This window comes from Mastigoproctus giganteus, chromosome 6 (assembly GCF_048544385.1).
Source record: "Mastigoproctus giganteus isolate SK-2022 chromosome 6, ASM4854438v1, whole genome shotgun sequence".
NCBI lineage: Eukaryota > Metazoa > Arthropoda > Arachnida > Uropygi > Thelyphonidae > Mastigoproctus > Mastigoproctus giganteus.
In genome coordinates this window covers 75,739,060-75,758,303 of record NC_143580.1, presented here as the reverse complement: position 1 = coordinate 75,758,303, position 19,244 = coordinate 75,739,060, and the positions used below count along the sequence as shown (strand labels likewise).

General features: G+C 40.0%; 1 protein-coding gene across 2 annotated transcripts in view; it reads left to right on the top strand.

Annotated features, from left to right (window-relative positions):
• Positions 1-19,244, top strand: part of LOC150084415 (adenylate cyclase type 8-like) — a 405,296-nt gene that overhangs the window by 244,802 nt on the left and 141,250 nt on the right. For both annotated transcript variants that reach the window (XM_090375213.1, XM_090375212.1), the window contains exons 7-9: positions 7,172-7,299; positions 12,731-12,889; positions 16,866-17,019. In XM_090375213.1, the coding sequence (XP_090231339.1) occupies positions 7,172-7,299; positions 12,731-12,889; positions 16,866-17,019 (441 nt within the window). The remainder of the gene's footprint in view (positions 1-7,171; positions 7,300-12,730; positions 12,890-16,865; positions 17,020-19,244) is intronic.

Here is a 19,244-nt window from a genome sequence, read left to right as displayed (position 1 = left end):
AGAGAATGGTCGTCCGTGTTCGGTGTTGAGCTTGGAAGTTTTCCGGTTTCCAATCTAGAAAACATCCATGAACAGACGCAACTGTGGCTAAAAATGCCAAGTCACAAACGAGGTACGCGACGTAAGGAGTGGATTATCAAGTGTAATAGTCCACAAATGATAGTACAACTATCTTGTGCATTTAATACGGAAACATGACAAAGCATTAATATTCGCATCATGAGAAGAATCCCATGAATGCGCTACAGGAGCAGAAGACATTCACAGAGGTCACTGAACTCTGATAGCAACCGAAAAATACGATTATGTGGGTGAGTGCCAGGAATGTAAAGGGCACTGGATGGAATAGAAGAAAGTTTGGTCCGATGAGCAATTTAAGCCTTCCAGGACACGGAAGAGTGTGTATACAGTATATATGGAAGAAACCACACGACACAATGGAACCAGCCTGTTACATCTCTACAGTACAGGCTGCTGAAGGAAGTGTAATGGTGTGAGGGTGTTGTCGTGGCAACCCTTTCTGCTCTTTACGGTGTTCCTCCCCCCACCTAGCGGGATCAGAATAACATTGGTCCTCTCATCGGGGGGGGGGGGGTACCATGCACCTGAGCATATCTGAATATTGCTGAAGATAAGTTTCACCCGGCAATGTTGCACGTTTAATCCTATGGATAGGAGCACTTGGTGTCAATGCCACCATCCACCGCGAAAATGTTTTAAAGTGTGGCTTAAGGAACGCAAGGAATACTTAAAAAATCTAGCCAGAATCACAGTTACACTCAGCATCTGTGGAATGAATTGGAATGGAATGTTCAACAGCATAATCCTATGACCACGTCGTGTTGCGTCGCTAAGGGAACTGAAGACAGTGTTGTTATATGAATGGTCCAGTATTCCTCTTTCAACACGTCACTTTTCAACACTGGTTGACTTCATGCCAGTTAATAAGGGAGCCGTGATGCAGGTCAGCTGCAGTCCAACACGCTATAAACTCATGGACCTAACAAAGTGGCCAGGCAGTGCATATTTAACATTGTAAGTAAACTTTCTAAGTGTTTACTTTAAGCCGCATTCCTTTAAGTAAACTTTATGCACTGTAAGTGGTTTCGATGGTTCACAGAGTCCTCTCAAAGGGGGCTTTTCCCGCTCTAGCCTTATTAATATTGATCCAGACAGTTCTAATAGGATGAAGAAATTTTGGAACCATAAAAATCAATCACTTCAGAGTCTTCAGCAGGGATAAACTAATCCAGCTACCCTATGAAACCATTATTATTTCAAGGGCTATCCCTCATACGAGGTCACATGCCACTGAAACAGCAATTCAACAAGACCAACATCTGAAAACGTCTGTGATTGAACTAAATTTTTCCCAACTACTCTTCGTTCGGCAATAAACATATAATAAGCAAAAGAAAAGAGCCCAGCCCTATAACAGTAAGCTCCTGCTTCAGGCCAAAAGGCTGTATTATGCTGGTTTTTCTAAACACAAGGACAGTCAGATACCAACTGAAACTATGCTGTATAAGCCTGCTTTCTTGCATCATACGCCTCTGCTAATGCTAACAACACCTATCTGGTGTTTAACAATCGTGCGTTACATTCGTTGCCTCTTAAGAACAACACCCAGACCTAAACAATTTCGACACTAATTTTGAACAGACTCACTCTAGAGTCTAGACTATAGATCTCATCCCAAAAAAATTTATTTGGGATTCTGGCATCGAGTAAGATGCCAACACCAAAACGCTAAAAATATTTTAGCAAAATGTAAGTACTCAATATAAGCTGCAAACATCATCACGGTTCTCTAACCAAGTTGCAGATGCGCCTAAAAACCCCTAAACCAACAACAACCACAATCGCTGACACTGTGCAGACTAAATCAAAAGCAGCTTCACAACTTTTAATTCAATTTTTATTGATTTAGTTTTTTAAATACTCAATTTGAAGTGCATAACTTAAAATTGCGTAAAAAACACTGTACGAAAAAAAAAACATGTTTTTTCGCTTCCTGTTAAAATTCAGCAACGTCAAACCTTGTAGATTTGGCGTTGCTGAAATCAAATATGGCAACATATTGTTGCCATATTTGGACACCCACCAAATTTAAGGGAGAAGAGATTAAAGTCAAAAACTAAGTTTTTAGTAAAAAAAAAAGATTTCATATATTTTAAGAAAATGTTACATACAGTACTAAATATTGTACAATGGATCTATTAACCTTATTCTAATTACAGAAATATTTATCTGATAACAAAAATTTATTTTGTCTTTTTTTGTATTTTATAAACGTCCACTGGTGTCTCCCGTACGAGATTCCAACAGTACGGCCAACATACAGTATTTTGGACTCCATTTTCCCTAGTATCTTTTTTCCATTTTGACAAATATCTTGGTGTTTCCTTCCACCGTGTTAATCGGAGACCGCTTCCAAGTTTTCAGGAAAAAAATCTAAATGGGAATGTTGGAAATGAAGCTTTAACATTTTTTATCCCAACTCTCTGTACGCTAAAATTAGCTAATTCACAATTTCACTGTAATTTTGTGATAACTCATTGCCTAAAATTTTCCGGCAGACGTTTTCAAATGCCTTCCAGACTGTTATTTCCGAGGCATTTAATTTTTTAGTGAATTCCTCATTTTGGAATAGTCATTTGATTAGTGGACCAACAATTCCCTCTTTTATCTTGGCATCACTCACAAATTCGAGGAAACTTTTGCCTCAAGCAGGAAAATCTTTCTCCATTTTTGTTCATCGCTTTCACAAATATTTTTATCAAACCTAGCTTGATGAGCAATGGAGACAAATAGATTTTTGACTTATCCACCAAAGGAGGATGTGCACATTTTTCTGGACTAGTGTGGTTTCTGAACGGTCTGGCCATTTTTTTTTTTTTTTTTTTTTTTTTTTTAAACCCTGTAGTGACAATCCTTCGCTTGGCTGTCCCACTCGCAAAGCAGCAATATTTAGTAAATCCAACTTGCAACCCAGTCGTCAAAGCTACCACTTTTAGGTCGACACAGATATTCCATTTGTATTCTTGATAACATATTTTTTGCAAAAGAACCTGTAGGTTCTCGCAAGTTTCCTTCATGTGAACTGCATAGGCCAATCGTATAGATGGATACTTATTTCCATTATGGAGTAAAACTGCTTGCAAACTGACCTTGGATGAATCAATGAAAAGCCTCCACTGCTCGGGAACGTGCTCCAGCAGTAACTCTTTCGTTAATTCCTGGACATTGTTACAATAAACCAAGGCATCATCTATGAAACAATAGGTCGTTATGTTAGATTGACTCTTCCTATAAAACACACCTTAACACCCTTTTCAAGAAGATTCCACTGCTGAAGCCGTGATCCTAGTAATTGAGCCTTGGTTTTGGAGAAGTCCAAATCTCTGACCAAATCGTTCAGTTCTGCCTGAGTGATTAGATATGACTTTGCAGTATTAAGAATTGAAAAGTCTGGATCTGTACTCGTTCTGGATTCTGCATCTCACTCCTGGATACTCCTTTTCCGATCCTGATTCAGAGTCAAGTCCATAATAGGTTTGTGGTGGCTTTGGCACTGGCATTCTATCATCGCGAGGAACCGGCCTTAGAGCAGAAGGTGTGTTGGAATACTAGAATTTATGCTTAGATTTCCCAGAAAATTAATCATGCTTAAAAGTAACAATCGTTTATGTGGTCTGGACGTTCCCACCATAACAGCAAAAGGCATCGATTTATGATTACCTCTAAGTCAGAATGTTAATGTCCTTGAACATAAGCTACAGGAAACATTTGCAGCACATACTTTATCTTGATCGCCAACCTTACATTCAAAATAGAGTTCACAGGCTTTTCTCACAAATTGTGACAGTGGCTGTTGTTATTTGGTTTTTAGGAGCATTAGCAACTAAGCCCATATTGCTCCGGGGATATGCGGTGGTCATTCCCTGACCTTTCCGCATTCTCCGTATTTGGTGGTCACGGGCTCGAACCCCGGTCTAATCAAGAAGCGTGTGCTACCACTACTGCTCCTGCCCACCTGGCTACGGAGGCGCCTTGTGACAGTGGCTTCCGCTGCGATTTTAATACCACTTCTCCGCAAATATAGCAAAAGCTACCGGGCCTATTTAGGCAAGAACGCGACATGTTTCATGTACTATTGAGGTAAGCGCACATAAGAACATAATTAAGAAAATGTAGATTTTTATTTCTAATTTAAACACAGTTTACGATTTGCACTAATGCACACAATACTTGTTTACAAACATTAATTCACTAAAGTGCTTGTTCACTTTATTCACCACTCGCTCTCGGAAACACACTTTTTGAAATACGAAAATGCTTCCTTGGCGCGTAACACACTCATATATATTCCGGTAGAGAAGTTTCCGCACAATGTTTGTGGAAAACTTCATCGAAATGTCTAGAAGCTCCCCAACTTTTTTTTTTTTTTTTTTTTTTGCACTTTCAAATATTCCAGAACATTCTGGAACATTCTCGAATGTTCTAGAAAGGTCCGGAACGCTCTAGAAATCTTCCAAACGTTCTCGAAATTTTTTTAAAATAAATAGATAAAATAGATGAAAAATATGATTAACCAACTGCTCTTGGTTTTCGGACATTAACCTACGATATTTGAAAACTAAGAGCAATGAGGACTTTTTAAGCACATAATCTCAGTTTTTGCACATATTTCTTACGAGAAACCGTCAAAATTATTTCAAGGAGGAACTTGATCTCGACCAGTATAATATAAATTACTAAACGCCCATAATGTACCATATGCTAATGTGTAGCTAAAATAAGAATTAATATGATAATAAAGTGTAAATGGAAGAATGAAATACATACAAAGAATTATTCACAATATGTGTACAATAAATACAGGGTGTCTCAAAAATACACGGCATAACTTCAGGAATGAGTTCCTCATATGTAGACAATAAAAATATTTTATATCTACATAGTATCTGAAATGCTTGGTTTCCGAGTTTTGAAGGTCTGTCTATGACACTTAACTGTTCACATCACCTTATATAGTAATTGTTCAAAATGTCCACCTTCTGCCTGAATACAGGCCTCACATCAACGTCGTCTCATGGATTCGCGAAGACGATGCAAAATTCCTGGTGTTTCGTATTGTCTCACACTTTGCCACAATTCAATTGCGGAGAGTTTCCACATCAGCTATCGGAGTCGAATACACCAATGACTTTAAATGGCCCTACAAGAAGAAATCTAGTGGGTTTAAATCAGTGAGCGTGGAGGCCAGGCAGTTGGTCCACCTCTACCTATCCACCGACCAGGAAACCTTCGATTCAAGTAATTGCAGGCTAGTTGGCTGAAATGTGTGGGAGCGCCATCGTGCATGAAGTGTGCTTGTTAACGAATGATCAGTGGTGTGTCGTCCAAGAAATCAGGCATGTTGTTTTCCAGAAAGTTTCTGGACGTCAGCCCTGTGAGTATGTTTGGAAGTACATGGGGCCCAAATAACTTATCACCAAAAACACCCGCCCAGATGTTGAGGCTGAACCGCTGTTGGTGATGTGATGGAAGAATTGCATGTGGGTTTTCTTCAGCCCATACATGCTGATTGTGAAAGTTTTGGATTACGTCTCGTGTGAACTGTGCTTCATCTGTGAATATCACTAAGGAAGGAAAGTGAGAAGTTGTACCACACTGCTGCAAGAACCACTGGCAGAACATTACTCGCGCAGGGTAATCTGCTGGTGACAAGGTCTGTACCCGTTGCAGATGGTAAGGATACAGTTGGTGTTCTCGCAGCACTCTCCACATAGTCGAAAGTTGAACAGCCAGCTGCATTGCTATTCTGCGTGTGCTGATTCCAGGAGAGGCATGCACAACATCCAAAATCTCCTCCTCTACTTCAGAAATCGTAGATCTTGGTCGTCGTCGTCTGTCGGCAGCACGAGGTGTAAAAGTCCTATGTTCACAAATGCGGCGATGGATATCTTCAAACGTTTTCCTGTCCGGACATCTTCGTTCTGGAAACCTTTCGTGGTACAAACAACGAGCCTCCAGAGCATTGCCGTCCGCCAAACCGTACATAAAGTGCATATCCGCTTGCTCCTGATTTGAGTACATGGTCAGAATGAAAAACCACCAGATTCTGTCAGTACCTTGTGATGAAGGAAATCACCTGCGGGAGATAAGACATTCCGGTTTATAACTCGGGATTTCCGGGTTTTTTTCGGGATTTATAACCAAGCATTTCCGGAACTATGTTGATATACAATATTTTTATTGTCTGCATATGAGGAACTCATTCCTGAAGTTATGCCGTGTAATTTTGAGACACCCTGTATAAAACATAAATTGATATTTGTGGGGGTGTAGAACACAAATGTCACTATGTTCTCCAGCGCTACCAGTTTGAGCCCACTAGCTGGCAAGTTTGCTGAAAAATGGAATTGCAACAGGGCCCTACTGCACACGATATCTATAATCTCATAAACCTATAGCAGGTTTATGAGATTTATCGTATCGGATGGGAATAAGCACTGCAGGGATCTGAACTAGTCAGTTGGAGCATAGCTGCCTCGTCTCAGTTCCATGTGCTATCCTTCCGCTACGAAGAATAAATAATTTTAGAAAGGTTTAGAACACCTATTCTTGATATGAGTAACTTTCCCATGTGATAATATTAGTTTCGTACCAGTCAAAATTTGGGCTGGTACGTTACAATTCCCGATTAAAAATCCTTTTTCTTAAGCAAGTACCGCTGTCCCAACACGTTTGAGAAAATAATGTATATTGACGTGCATGTTACTCCAGTTTGCTCTCTGGACTTTTTCTAACCTTTTCGTTCTTTTAAAGATGGGCAAAGCATTACATCACCAAAATTCACTGCTTGGCAGACATAACACAGCTAAATTCGGTACACCATTTCTGGTTGAGTCAATTTTTATCAATAAAATATAGGTGTAATCCCTCTTATTATTAAAGTGCTCAATTTTATTGTTGAGCCATGGAAATTTATTTAAAGTAGTCCAGACTTTTCACGCGGCTTATATATCCTTTAATATATTTCTTCGTGTCCTCATAAATGTAGAACTTTTATTAAAATCCTTTGGTGACTGCGTTCTTTGAGAACAAATTAAGAAAGTTTCTGTGCAATTTATTAGCTTGTAATGTTCTGATTTGGCCATCACAGGAAAACCACTGCCTTCGAATTAAGTTGCTAGGAGACTGCTATTACTGCGTAAGTGGACTGCCAGATCCCCGCTCCGACCATGCCCAGTGTTGTATAGAAATGGGACTTCACATGATTAAAGTCATCAAGTAAGTATCATTTTAACATAGTTTGATTTGGAAAATACATTCAACTTTTTAGCTACCAAAACGGAATCTAAAAAGAACGAAAAAAAGTTTCTGTATAGTACTCCGCGACAGCCATATAGCAGGAAAGGTGTCAACAATTTTAGTGTAGTGGCAGCCACACAATGCCAATCCATTACCAAGGGGCAGCTTAATTTATACGGCGTAGTGTAGATTCGGTAACAGTGTGTGTGATAAGCACAAAGACATCAAAGACCACGAGGCTACAGTATGCTGCGTCTGTAACAATGGATATAATCACAATCCTTCGTACACATCAAGAAGGCGAGGGTCCGAATCCTGTCAATGACGCGAAGAACTGTTAGGGACCATTTTTTTTTCGCTCAGTAGCTTTCAGTCAAACTCAGGAAAATATACGGTTTTTACTCCATGAAATTTTTCTGATCTATCCTCGAGCAGCCTTATCCCACTGTACTATGTCGATAAACACATAAAGGCATTTATCGACATAGTACAGTGGGATAAGGCTGCTCGAGGATAACCATAATATAAAAGTTGTTTTTTTTCCAGTCTATAACAAAATGTATTGGTGGCCAGTATACTATGTCTGTAAGAGACACATCGATGTTTGCCACTTATTTGCAGAAGACCTGGCTCGATTCCCGTACACAGCTTGAGGAATTTCTAAAGCCCTCTTCAATTGAAATTTTAGTTACCCGATCTCGGGCGGAGGTAGCAGAGCCCTCAAGTGAGTTATTCTGGGTTTTAAGCTGCTCAACCTGCAAATCAGCCAGTTAATACACATATAGTGCAGTTAAAATTATAATTTATCTGTAAAAGACTATATCCTTTGGTCTGTTTGCCTCTTGGCCGGACGACGAAAAAATTGAGTTTCCAGAATATGAAACCAGATAACTCTCTCTAGTGGGAGTAATTCGATCGCAACAAAAAATAAAGTCACTAAATAAAAAGTTCCACCACTTGAAAAGGGTTTCGCACCCAGGCCTTTTTACGATAGCGATCTTAACCACACGAAGGCGTGATTATTCGAGAGCGTTGCCGTTTTGAAATTTGAAACAAATCACATCCTTAAAAGGTTAACTTGACATTCATTTAAAAGATGAGATAATTCTAGGACAACTATTATATTAGGATCTGGATGTGACTCGGCGGTACGTATACACCTCTGTATACTCCGTCGTGTTATACGCCTCAGAAATATGGGCATCTGCAGCCCCCACGAATATCAAGCGTGTGTACTCCTCCGAATACTGGCTCCTTCGTTGGGTCACACATAAACATCATCGTCCACCCCAGCAAAGAACAACTGCGATGGCAACCGCACTGAACTTTGCCCGACTGCCAAATCTTATAATGGAAAGACGCCTCACCCTAACTGTCAAAATGACCACTGGAATAATCTCGGAGCCAAACATATGGGAACTGTGCAGCTGGAGGATCCCTCAACCCGGACTGAGATCAGCTCCAACACTTATAGCCAACCATAACAGACTAGCCCTTAGCGACCGCTTTCTCCCCAAGCAGATGCTTATCACAGTCCAAGCAATCAAAGGCGACCTCTACAAATTTGTCAAGGACCGCAAATACCGGAGGGAGATTCTTGATGACCTACACTCAACCAGGCAAACTGCACAGTAATGTCGCACTATAATAAATTTAAAAAAGAATGTCTGTATAATATTGTATATAATGTCAAAAATACTGTATAACATTTTTATGAATATTGTGAATAATTTAAGTGAAGCGTGTTATATTGTTGGCCCTGGGAGATGAACCCGAACTTCGATGTGGGCCCCGTCCTCAAGGCCTTTGGACACCAGCCAATGTGAGGCCCCTGGCATTCCTGCCGTGAAGGGTAAATTGTATACATCCTTTGTACACAATAAAGATTATATTTATTTATTATTCCAAATTTTACTACACTGCTCTACAAAATTAACAGAACACGTAGAAAACGTGGTGTAACCCGTGTACTTTGCGATGATGAGAGACAAAAGTTGGTATGCTGGTGTAACAGAGAATAAGGATGAAATAAGGAGGCAGAGAGAAACTTTGGACAGGTATAAGGTATAACATTAATAGGGGTTGTATAAGAATTGCTAAAAAGTCACATTACATCAGTACGGCGTATGATCCCCTTCAACGGCTAAACAGGCCCGACAGCGGTGCACCATGTCAATATAAGGGTGTCTATACGATTCTGTGGTAAAAAATCCCATTCGTCCACCAGCGCAGACCTTAGCTCACCAAGTGACCGAGGAATTGGCTCTCAGCATACAATGCGTCCCACATATGTTCGATCGGATTTATATCTGTGATCGTGCAGGCCACGGCAGTCATTGGATATCATCAGTTTCAAGCTGTTCCTCCACCATTTGAGCTCTATGTGCAGTGGCGTTGTCGTGCATGAAAAGAAAATCTGGACACACCGCGCCCCTAAAAATGTCGCACATAGGATTCGAGAATCTGTTGCCGGTATCTCTGCGCAGTTACGGTATAATTATCAAAAACATGAAGCGGAGTGCTGCCGTTGATTATTATTCCGCCCCAACACGAGAACACTACCTCAACCGTGTGTCTCTTTCTCTGATGTTGAAGGCAAATGGTGTCAGATGAAATAACGTCTAGAATCTGTTTGTAGGCTAAAATGGGACTCACCAAGAACAGAACTGTACCCATTTCTCAGGACTCCAAGTCACGTGTTCATGGCACCAGTTTCGACGAGTTCTGTGTTGGTGCGGGGTTAACAGGATTCAACGTATTCAAGTATCATTGTAAAAATGGCCGTAACCAGGGTTTCCGTATAAGCTGCTGTGAGTCTGTAAGGACATAGCGCTAAGGTCTGCAAGTATGTTTATATGGGTGTGGTAGAGTATGTGTGACTGCGCGGATAGTACAGTGGTATGGTCACCATTCTCTCCACACTTGGTGGAAAAGGTGGGGGTTCGGATCCCGTCGATGACGCGAAGAACTTTAGTGGGCTTTTTTCACTTTGTTGCTGAGTTAGTCGGTCTCGGGAGTAGATAGCAAGATTTTCCCCCAGAAACTGACGTTTTTTATCCAGCAAAACAGGCAAATCGACCAGAGAGCACCGGCAATAATACATAAATAGGTATATGTAATCATTTACGGGAGACCCTAATATAATAATTTGATTTTGTAATTTTTTTTTTTTTTTTTTTTTTTGTTAGAGTATGTGTTGTCTGTTGAGTGTTGTGTGCCAGCACCTGGGATACAAATCTCTGACTTCCTTGCGTAGAGTCCACTTGAACTGAGCTTTCTTAACACAGTCCGGTTGTAAATTGTTTCACTTGTGGCCGCAGCAGCCGGAACAGACAGTTGATGACAGGATACTGTAGGGTTCCTTTTGTTGTTAGAGCCATATAGAGGTCTGTTCTAGTCGAAGCAGCACTTGGGCGACCTCGGCCAACTCTTCTTATAATGGTTCCTGTCTCCTGAAACTGCTTCCGTAGTGCCGAGACGACACTGCGTGACACATTAAGACAACGTGCCACCTCCGCCTTCGATTGCCGGCTTCAAGTCGTCCAACGGCCTGCTATCTGAAATAATCATCAAAAGGACGCCGACCGGGCTAGCCGGGTAGGTAAAGTGCCTGCCTGGCAATCCAAAGGTCGCGGGTTCGATTCCCGCATCGGGCTGGATATCACGATGGTGCCGAACCAATCGGTTGGTTGGATATCCCGGCCACGATACATGAAAGAAGCAAGAAAAAACTGGTTCCTTCGTGTATTGATCACATCATACGAAATAAATAAATAAATAAATCAAAAGGACGATGCCTTGCCATCCTGAGTACTGGAGATGTGGAAATCCCACTGAGCAAGCCAAAAAACGGGGATGAAGTGATGTGATCGCAACCCGTGTTTTTATAGGCATGAATAATTTGCATAATGTGTGGCTGTGTAAGGTGGTAGATCGATTTCTATTGGATACTCGGAATTTGCATGCCAGTATGTCTATTATATCAAATATTCGGCTTCAGTGTTCACAATAAAATATTCATGAAAATCATTTTGTTCTGTTAATTTTGTCGAAAAGTGCAGTCCATCAGCATATAGCAGATGATCTCTAATAACAATTCCCACACAAAGAGTGTTAACGAAGTTTTTCGATGTGAGGTCTCATGCAGTATGCGAAGTTAGAACTTCAGAATCATAAAATAGCTAATGGTTTTGGCTTTTGGGAAACACGCTGTCATAACAGCATTTCATTTTGTTTATTGTGCAATTCTAAGGCAACTCTAAATATACGCAAACATCAAATAAAAGAAATAAATTTCGTACCACTGACTGCGTGTGACAGTTTGTTTGTTATTTGGGTTTTAGGAGCATTAGCAATCAAGGCCACATTGCTCCATGGATATGCGGTGGTCATTCCCTGACCTTTCCGCATCCTCCGTATTTGGTGGTGACGGGCTCGAACCCCGGTCTAATCAAGAAGCGTGTGCTACACACTGCTGCTCCTGCCCACCTGGCTACGGAGGCGCCACGCGTGTGATAGTAAAGAGAACATTGATCAGCATATATCATTGCATTTAATAAGATTCAAGACTGTCGGCGTCCTCGCGGTCACACTGAATGTACCCGCTAGGACACTACTGATTAGGATTGCTTTCCTTTCACAGTGTATAGAAAAGGCCTTGATTTCACTTCTGTTGCTTTCGTGGGTAGCACAGTTGATATAACACCGTGGAAGAGAACTGAGTAAGGATTCCATTCATGATGTAAGGAATTTGTATGGATCTTTCCCACAAAGTGGCTGAGTTAGTTAATCTCAGGGAAGGACAGGGTATTCTTTTCTACCGAAAATTCTGTATTTTCGCCCAGCAAACAGCAAATCCACAACAGAACACATGCAATTTACAGACATATTTATAGTATAATATGTTGAAGACGTGCATAATACATACGATGGAATATGGCCTAAGTTGCTGATGCGCTTGAAATCCCACAACAACCAACAAACCAATTCAATCAAGAAGGGAAGGGCGGCAGGTAGTTTTATGTGCTTATTTTACACGCGCCCAAGTTACACAAGGGTGGCATCGTTTTCCGGGAGGAAAAGATGCCACCCTTTGTTAATGTGCTTCATGACGTTAATTTCCTTAGTATACATTCCAAATAACCAAATCCTGGCGGCACAAAAAAAAAACAAAAATAACCGAAATCAAATAGCCTACGTCCTCCTATTTATTCATAATTTCTTATTTCGAAGGTTTAATCTAATGACAAGTGAATATTTATTCGTGTAATGTTAAACGTGTGATTCATCTAAATGTACCTCATGCGCTGCCTAAAACTATTCAAAAATTAATTTTAAATTCCGTTAGATTTATTTAATTTTTTTTTTTAATTTCAACTCCGAATTAACAATAGATATATATTTTTTCCAGATTTGTTCGTCAAAAAACGGCAGTGGACCTCAACATGCGTATTGGTATTCATAGTGGTTCTGTTTTATGTGGAGTTCTTGGACTTCATAAATGGCAATTTGATGTATGGTCTAATGACGTCACCCTAGCGAATCACATGGAATCAGGAGGAATAGCAGGGTGAGAAAGAAAAATAATCTTTATCTGTTCAGCAATAAGAGTTATTAACAGCGCAATTTCATTTGTTAATCATGTTTCATATACACTGGTGACCAAAAGTTACGTTACAACCATGTGTTCCTTTTAAAAATAGAACGGTGTAAATTTTTACGTGAAACTGACATCCTATATAATTTAAAATGACAAATGTGCAGTTGTTGATATAGAGCTTCAGATGCATGAGCGATTTAGAACACATTGCGCCGTATAATTTGTCTGTAAATTGCGCCCTCGTGGGTAGCACAGTTCGTATAAGCACTGCCCGCCCCACACTCTGTGGAAAAGACTTGAGTTCGAGTACCGTTCAATTACGCGAGGAATTTTTATCGGCCTTTTTCACAACGTGGCTGAGTTAGTCGATCTTAGGCGAAGGTAGCATGGCTTTCTCTCCTAGAAACCCGGGCTTTTCGTCAGAAAACAGCAAAACACAGTACACGCCATTTACAGACGCAATACAGCCCAAATTGTTGATGCAAATAAACTCATACAACAACCAACCAGCCATCTGTTTTGTTTTTGCAATCGGATAGCCAATTTTCCCCTCTAACCGCTCACTGCTGGTGATGGTAGATAATGCTCTCTTGTCTAACTTCTCAACTAATATTAGTGTTCCCCCAAGGCGCTCTCTCTCTCCCTTTTATATATTAATGACTTCCCTTTTATTGAAAATCCTAACCATAACACCGAACTATTATTTTTAGGCCACCGCAATAATTAAATTCATGTGCCGTGCTGTGTGTCTTAGGTCTGTTAACTGCGTGTGTTCTATGTTCGATTTAAATAAATAAATTTTCTATTTATACTCCGGCACGACAACCAAGTCAGTAGAGTTTACAATAAATCATCAATACAAATATTTATCGTATTTAGTAGTCACGGGCTTGAACCCCGGTACACTCAAGGAACGCGTGCTATGCACTCTCGCTCCTGACCATTGGGCTACGTCAGACCATTGGGCTACGTCAGGATTTGTCTGCCTTGCTGGCCGAAAAAATACCCAGTTTTCTCGGGAGAGGGGGCGAACCTTACTATCTACGCCTGAGACCGACTAACTCAGCCACGGAGTGAAAAAAGCCCATTAAAGTTCCTCGCGTCATCGACGGGATTCGAACCCGGGACTTTTCCACCCGGTCTGGGGAGGACCGTGACGATACCACTGTGACCGCGCAGGCTAACCATAGCACCAACCAGTCTAAGACACCTTGGACTACATAAACTGTTTAAAACTCTGGAACATCCGGTCGTGTTGTAGCACGCTGTTGATATAATCACCGTACGCTCCACATCAGGTGGAAAAGACTTCAGTTTAAATAACAGTAATGACGGCTGAAACTTTTATGGGCCTTTTCAAAACGTGGCCAAATTAGTCAGTCACAGGCGAGGTTGTTGTTGTTGTTATTGCAGAGTTTTAGGAGTAGCGGTGACTAAGGCCATGTTTCTCCGTGTATACTGTCTGTAAACTGGGTGTGTGTTCTGAGGTCAATTTTCTGTTTCCTGGAGAAAAATCCGAGTTTCTGGGAGAAAAAAACCATGCTACCCTCGCCTGAGACCAACTAACTCAGCCATGTTGTGAAAAGGCCCATAAAAATTCCTCACGTCATCGACGAGACTCTCAAAAACCTTCTGCTAAACCTTCAGACATGAAATGTTCTAGAATCACTTAGACCGTATATGAATAAAATTTGAGATAACAAAAAATACTTGTAGGTAGTAGACTTCAATGTCTAGATTCCAATTTTCAAGAAATTCGTATAAAAGAAGATTCTACCGCGGAACTGAAATAGAAGGGATAAATGAAGGAAAGGTAAAATTAGTTCTGTGAGTTTGGGCTGGAACGAACTGTGAATGTCGACTACTTGAGGCACATGCACGGACTGGTTGGGAAGATTGGTAGAATTACAGATGCCAATTCAGAAGAACGGTGTCCATGGAAGTATATGTCATAAGGGCATACAGCAGAAACTGAATGTCTATGAGAGAGTTGAGAGGCATTGTAAGAGAAGGGTCAATAATTGACCTGACTGTGCTCTTTTGAGCAGAATCAAAGCGCCTGAGAATGATTTTGAGGGCGCCACTCCAGGTGTGGGAAATATATTCAGTGGTACGGTGGTTTAGAGATATGTAGATTATCATTAGCTGTTTAGATGAAAACATTGAAAGCGACAAAGTAAAGTTTTCTTGATGCGGAGGAGACAACATTTGTGATGTGTTTATGCTAAGAAAGAATAGAAGGCGAGGTAATCATCTAGTATAGATGTCTGATCTTGTATAGAAACCAGATCAGACATCTCGATCAGAAACCAAATCATAAAATCTCGATGACGAGCATGGGGCTATAGAAATTTTTTGTGAGAAGTAAGACAGAAGGATGGAAGTTAACTAACATTCTTTGTTGCTTTGGAGACTGACATAGAGATCGGCATTTGTCAAATGGTGGTGGATATTTCATGTTATTGTTTGTAGGATTTTAGGTTTATCAGCGACTTAAACCATATTGCATCACATACATTTTGTCTGTAAACTGCGTGTGTTCTCTGGTCGATTTGCCTGTTTTCTGGACGAAAAACTCTAGTTTCTGGGAGAATAAAATCATGCTACCCTCGCCTATTTCCCTCGTGGGTAGCACAGTTGGTAGAATCACCATCCTCCCCACACCGGGTGGAAAAGACCTGAGTTCGAATCATTTCGATGACGTGAGAAAGTTTTTATGGGCCTTCTTCACAAAGTGATTGAGTTATTTGGCCTCAGTCGAGGGTATCGTGATATTTTCTTCCGGAAACTCGGATTTTTGGTTCGGTAAACAGGCAAATTTACACATTTATTTACAGACATAATATATACGGTGCAATATGGCGTAAGTCGCTGATGCGCCAAAAACGCAACAAACAGATGTGTTCCACGACTTTTGGTAGGATAATATAGGTTTACTTTGGAGAAAACGTGCAGAAAAAGCTTGCTTTACTTATTTGCACAAATAAAAATGCACACCTAAATTCTTGGTTTTAGTGTTCTCTCTATGAACACAATAATTTCGTAAACATAAAGTAAAAAAGTAAACTTCAGCCGTTATCAACCCACTGCAAGATGGAAGCCTCCTCAACATTCATGCTGAGGGAAATGGACCATAATTTGGCACGCTGGTCCAGTGCGGGTTGGCAGATCGACCGTATTTAGCAGTCATGGGTTTGAACCCCGGTCTACTCAAGGAGCAGTGTACTACTGCACTCCCGCTCCTGACCACTGAGCTACGGAAACCCACATCGTAAACATATGTTGATTTGATTAGAGCTTTTATTCCATTTAAATGCGCTCTCTCCCTCTCTCTTTTCTCCCTCCATCCCCAATTAGAATACAAGATTCTACTGACAGTTAAAGGCAACAAATCCAGAGCCGTTTATTAAAACATTCTCCTCCAACATTCAGACTAATGTCAATTTACTAAATAGTCCAAATCTGCTTGCTGCAGTTTCAGCAGGAAAATAGGGTCCCGCTGAACTGCATTACTGTGCCACTGCAGTACATTTAGTTACAACATAAAAACTATTACTGATTCTGAATTGAGATATAACTGATATAACCGAATTGAGATATAACTGATATGACCGAATTGAGATATAACTGATATGACCGAATTGAGATATAACTGATATAACCGAATTGAGATATAACTGATATAACCGAATTGAGATATATACAATATATAACCGAATTGAGATATATACAATATATAACCGAATTGAGATATATACAATATATAACCGAATTGAGATATATACAATATATGTATATATTGAGATATTACTGAATTGATATATAGTAAGACAAATTATATTAATTATACAAATGATATGGAGCTGTTGGATGCAACAGACGCATTTATTGTTTATGCATTGATCCCAGGTGGAAACAGATTAAGGATCTTCTTCTTCCTTTGCAGTCGAGTTCACATTTCCAAGGCAACTTTAGAATACTTGGGGGAAGCTTACGAAGTGGAGCCAGGCAACGGTAGTACAAGAGATTCTTACCTCAGACAGAATAATGTGGAAACCTTCCTTGTCAAACGTACAGAACCCTCATGTCAGTCAAGAAAGGTAGGCAGACCTTATTGTTAACAAGACATAATCCGCTTTATTTATTATTAAGACACTGTCCAGTGTATGTGCACATACTGTTTCTCAATATATCGATTTCCTTTAAAGAGTTTTCATTTAAAAAATGCTCTAATGATTTTCGTTTGTCCAGCAAACGATTTTAGCTAAATATTCAATGAATTTAACGGGTGACATTCTTCTAAAGCAGGGGTCCCCAAACTGCCAGCACATCCGGCCCGCGGATTTTCAATTAGATCCTAAAAATTAATGTTTATATTAAATTTAAATTAAATTTATGAAAAACCATTTTACAGATTATTTTAAAATTCGTCAGTTGATTAATAGTGTTGATGCCTCTGTGTCGTCAGCTTTGTCTTGTTAGATATTAATTCTGTTATTTCCACTCAAAGATAATCTTTGAAACATCGTTAAAATAATCCGTTACTCTTGACCCTGTCACTAAACAGCAATAGGCGTTAGAGACAGCAATTAGGGATTTCCTAATCCCTTGCCAGCCTGCACACCAACCCTGGTATGCAGAGTATGGGAGAAAAGGTCACCCTAGGCTTCCACTACATAAAAATCCCGGATCCAGGATAAAACCTAGCACGAGCAGCATGGTCTGATCATTGGTATCGGTAAGATCCTGAACCAGCCTGCACATGAACCCTGATGGCCACAGTATGGGAGCAAAGGTTACCCCTGACTTCCACTATACCAGAACCCCGGATCCACGATAAAACCATGACAGCATCCTATTGGTTAATGGAGTTTTTTTTTTTTTTTTTTTTCCTTGTTAGTTGTTGGCGCTTCAGCTTTTATGGCCATAATGCACCTCCCAAAGTTTTTGCATTTTACTGTGATCCAAGCCCGAGGCGGGAATCGAACCCGCAACCTTTGGGTTGCCAGGCAGGCACTTTACCTACCTGGCTAGCCCGGTCGGCTGGTTAATGGAGTTAGTCCCTTTGCTATATTAACTGCTGGCAGCCTCTATGCACATAAAGGTTCTGGTAGCATCGGCAAGAGGAGACTGTCGGCAGATATGAATTTAATCTCTTTGAATTACCTTAGATTTTCTGTTTTCTATTGTAACAGCCAATCAAAACTTAATACTTTAGAATCGTAATTTGCAAATTGTAATATTGGTAATTACAATTGTGTTATTTGTAACTGTAACTGTAATATCCCGAAATATTTAAATTTGTAGCCCTTTCTGTTCTCCCCACAGCATGGTCTGATAATGGGTATCGGTAAGATACCCGAAACGTCACCTTATTAAACTATATTATAATTAATAATATAGTTTAATATTATTAATTTCAAGTGATATAAGAGTGATATGAATATAATAATAACTTTTATGTTAAAATATTTCATAAAATTTTAAGACACGTCAGCGCTTACTTCAATATTCACGAGTATTGAGTATTTTATTTATTCCAGTGACCCCATAAAAATCATGTTAAAGTTGATGTCGAAAAAAAAGTCGAAAAAAAAAAACGCGAAACTCAGTTGATGCTGAGTGTCGCGTTTTTTTTTTTTTTTTTGCACGGCTCAATGATACTTGCACCTGTCTTATTTGCAATGAAGCCTTGTCGGTGTTCAAGAAATATAATGTGAAACGTCACTACACCACAAAACATGCCTGAAATGGCGATAAATTTTAAGGAGTTTTGCGGCAGAAAAAACTCCAAGAACTAACCAAAACTTTTCAAAGTCAACAACAGAAGATTAGAACTTTTACTCATCAAAATTTATCTGCAGTTAGAGCTAGTTTTCGAGCATCCAAAATCACTGACGAAGAAGGAAGGTCCTTTACGAATGGAGAATTTGTAAAACGAATTTGTTTGGCAATTTCCGAAGTATGTCCTGAGAAAGTAAAGAATTTTGCGCCTGTAAGTTTATCTTCATCAACTGTAACGAGAAGAACTGAAGATTTAGGAGCCGATATTCAAAATAAACTGGTAGAAAAAGTTCGTGAATTCACACATTTTTCAATAGCAGTTGATGAGAGTGAAGATACAAACCATACAGTTCAATTACTGATTATATACGAGGTGTAAATCAAAATTTTGCAGTAACTGAAGAGCTAGTTGCATTAAAAAGCTTGAAAGGTACAACAACAACAGGTGAAAATATATTTTTGAGTGTGTCAAAAGCAATTGACGGCCTCAAATTTAATTGGGATTTGATCAGCGGTTACGACGCATGGCGCTAAAAATATA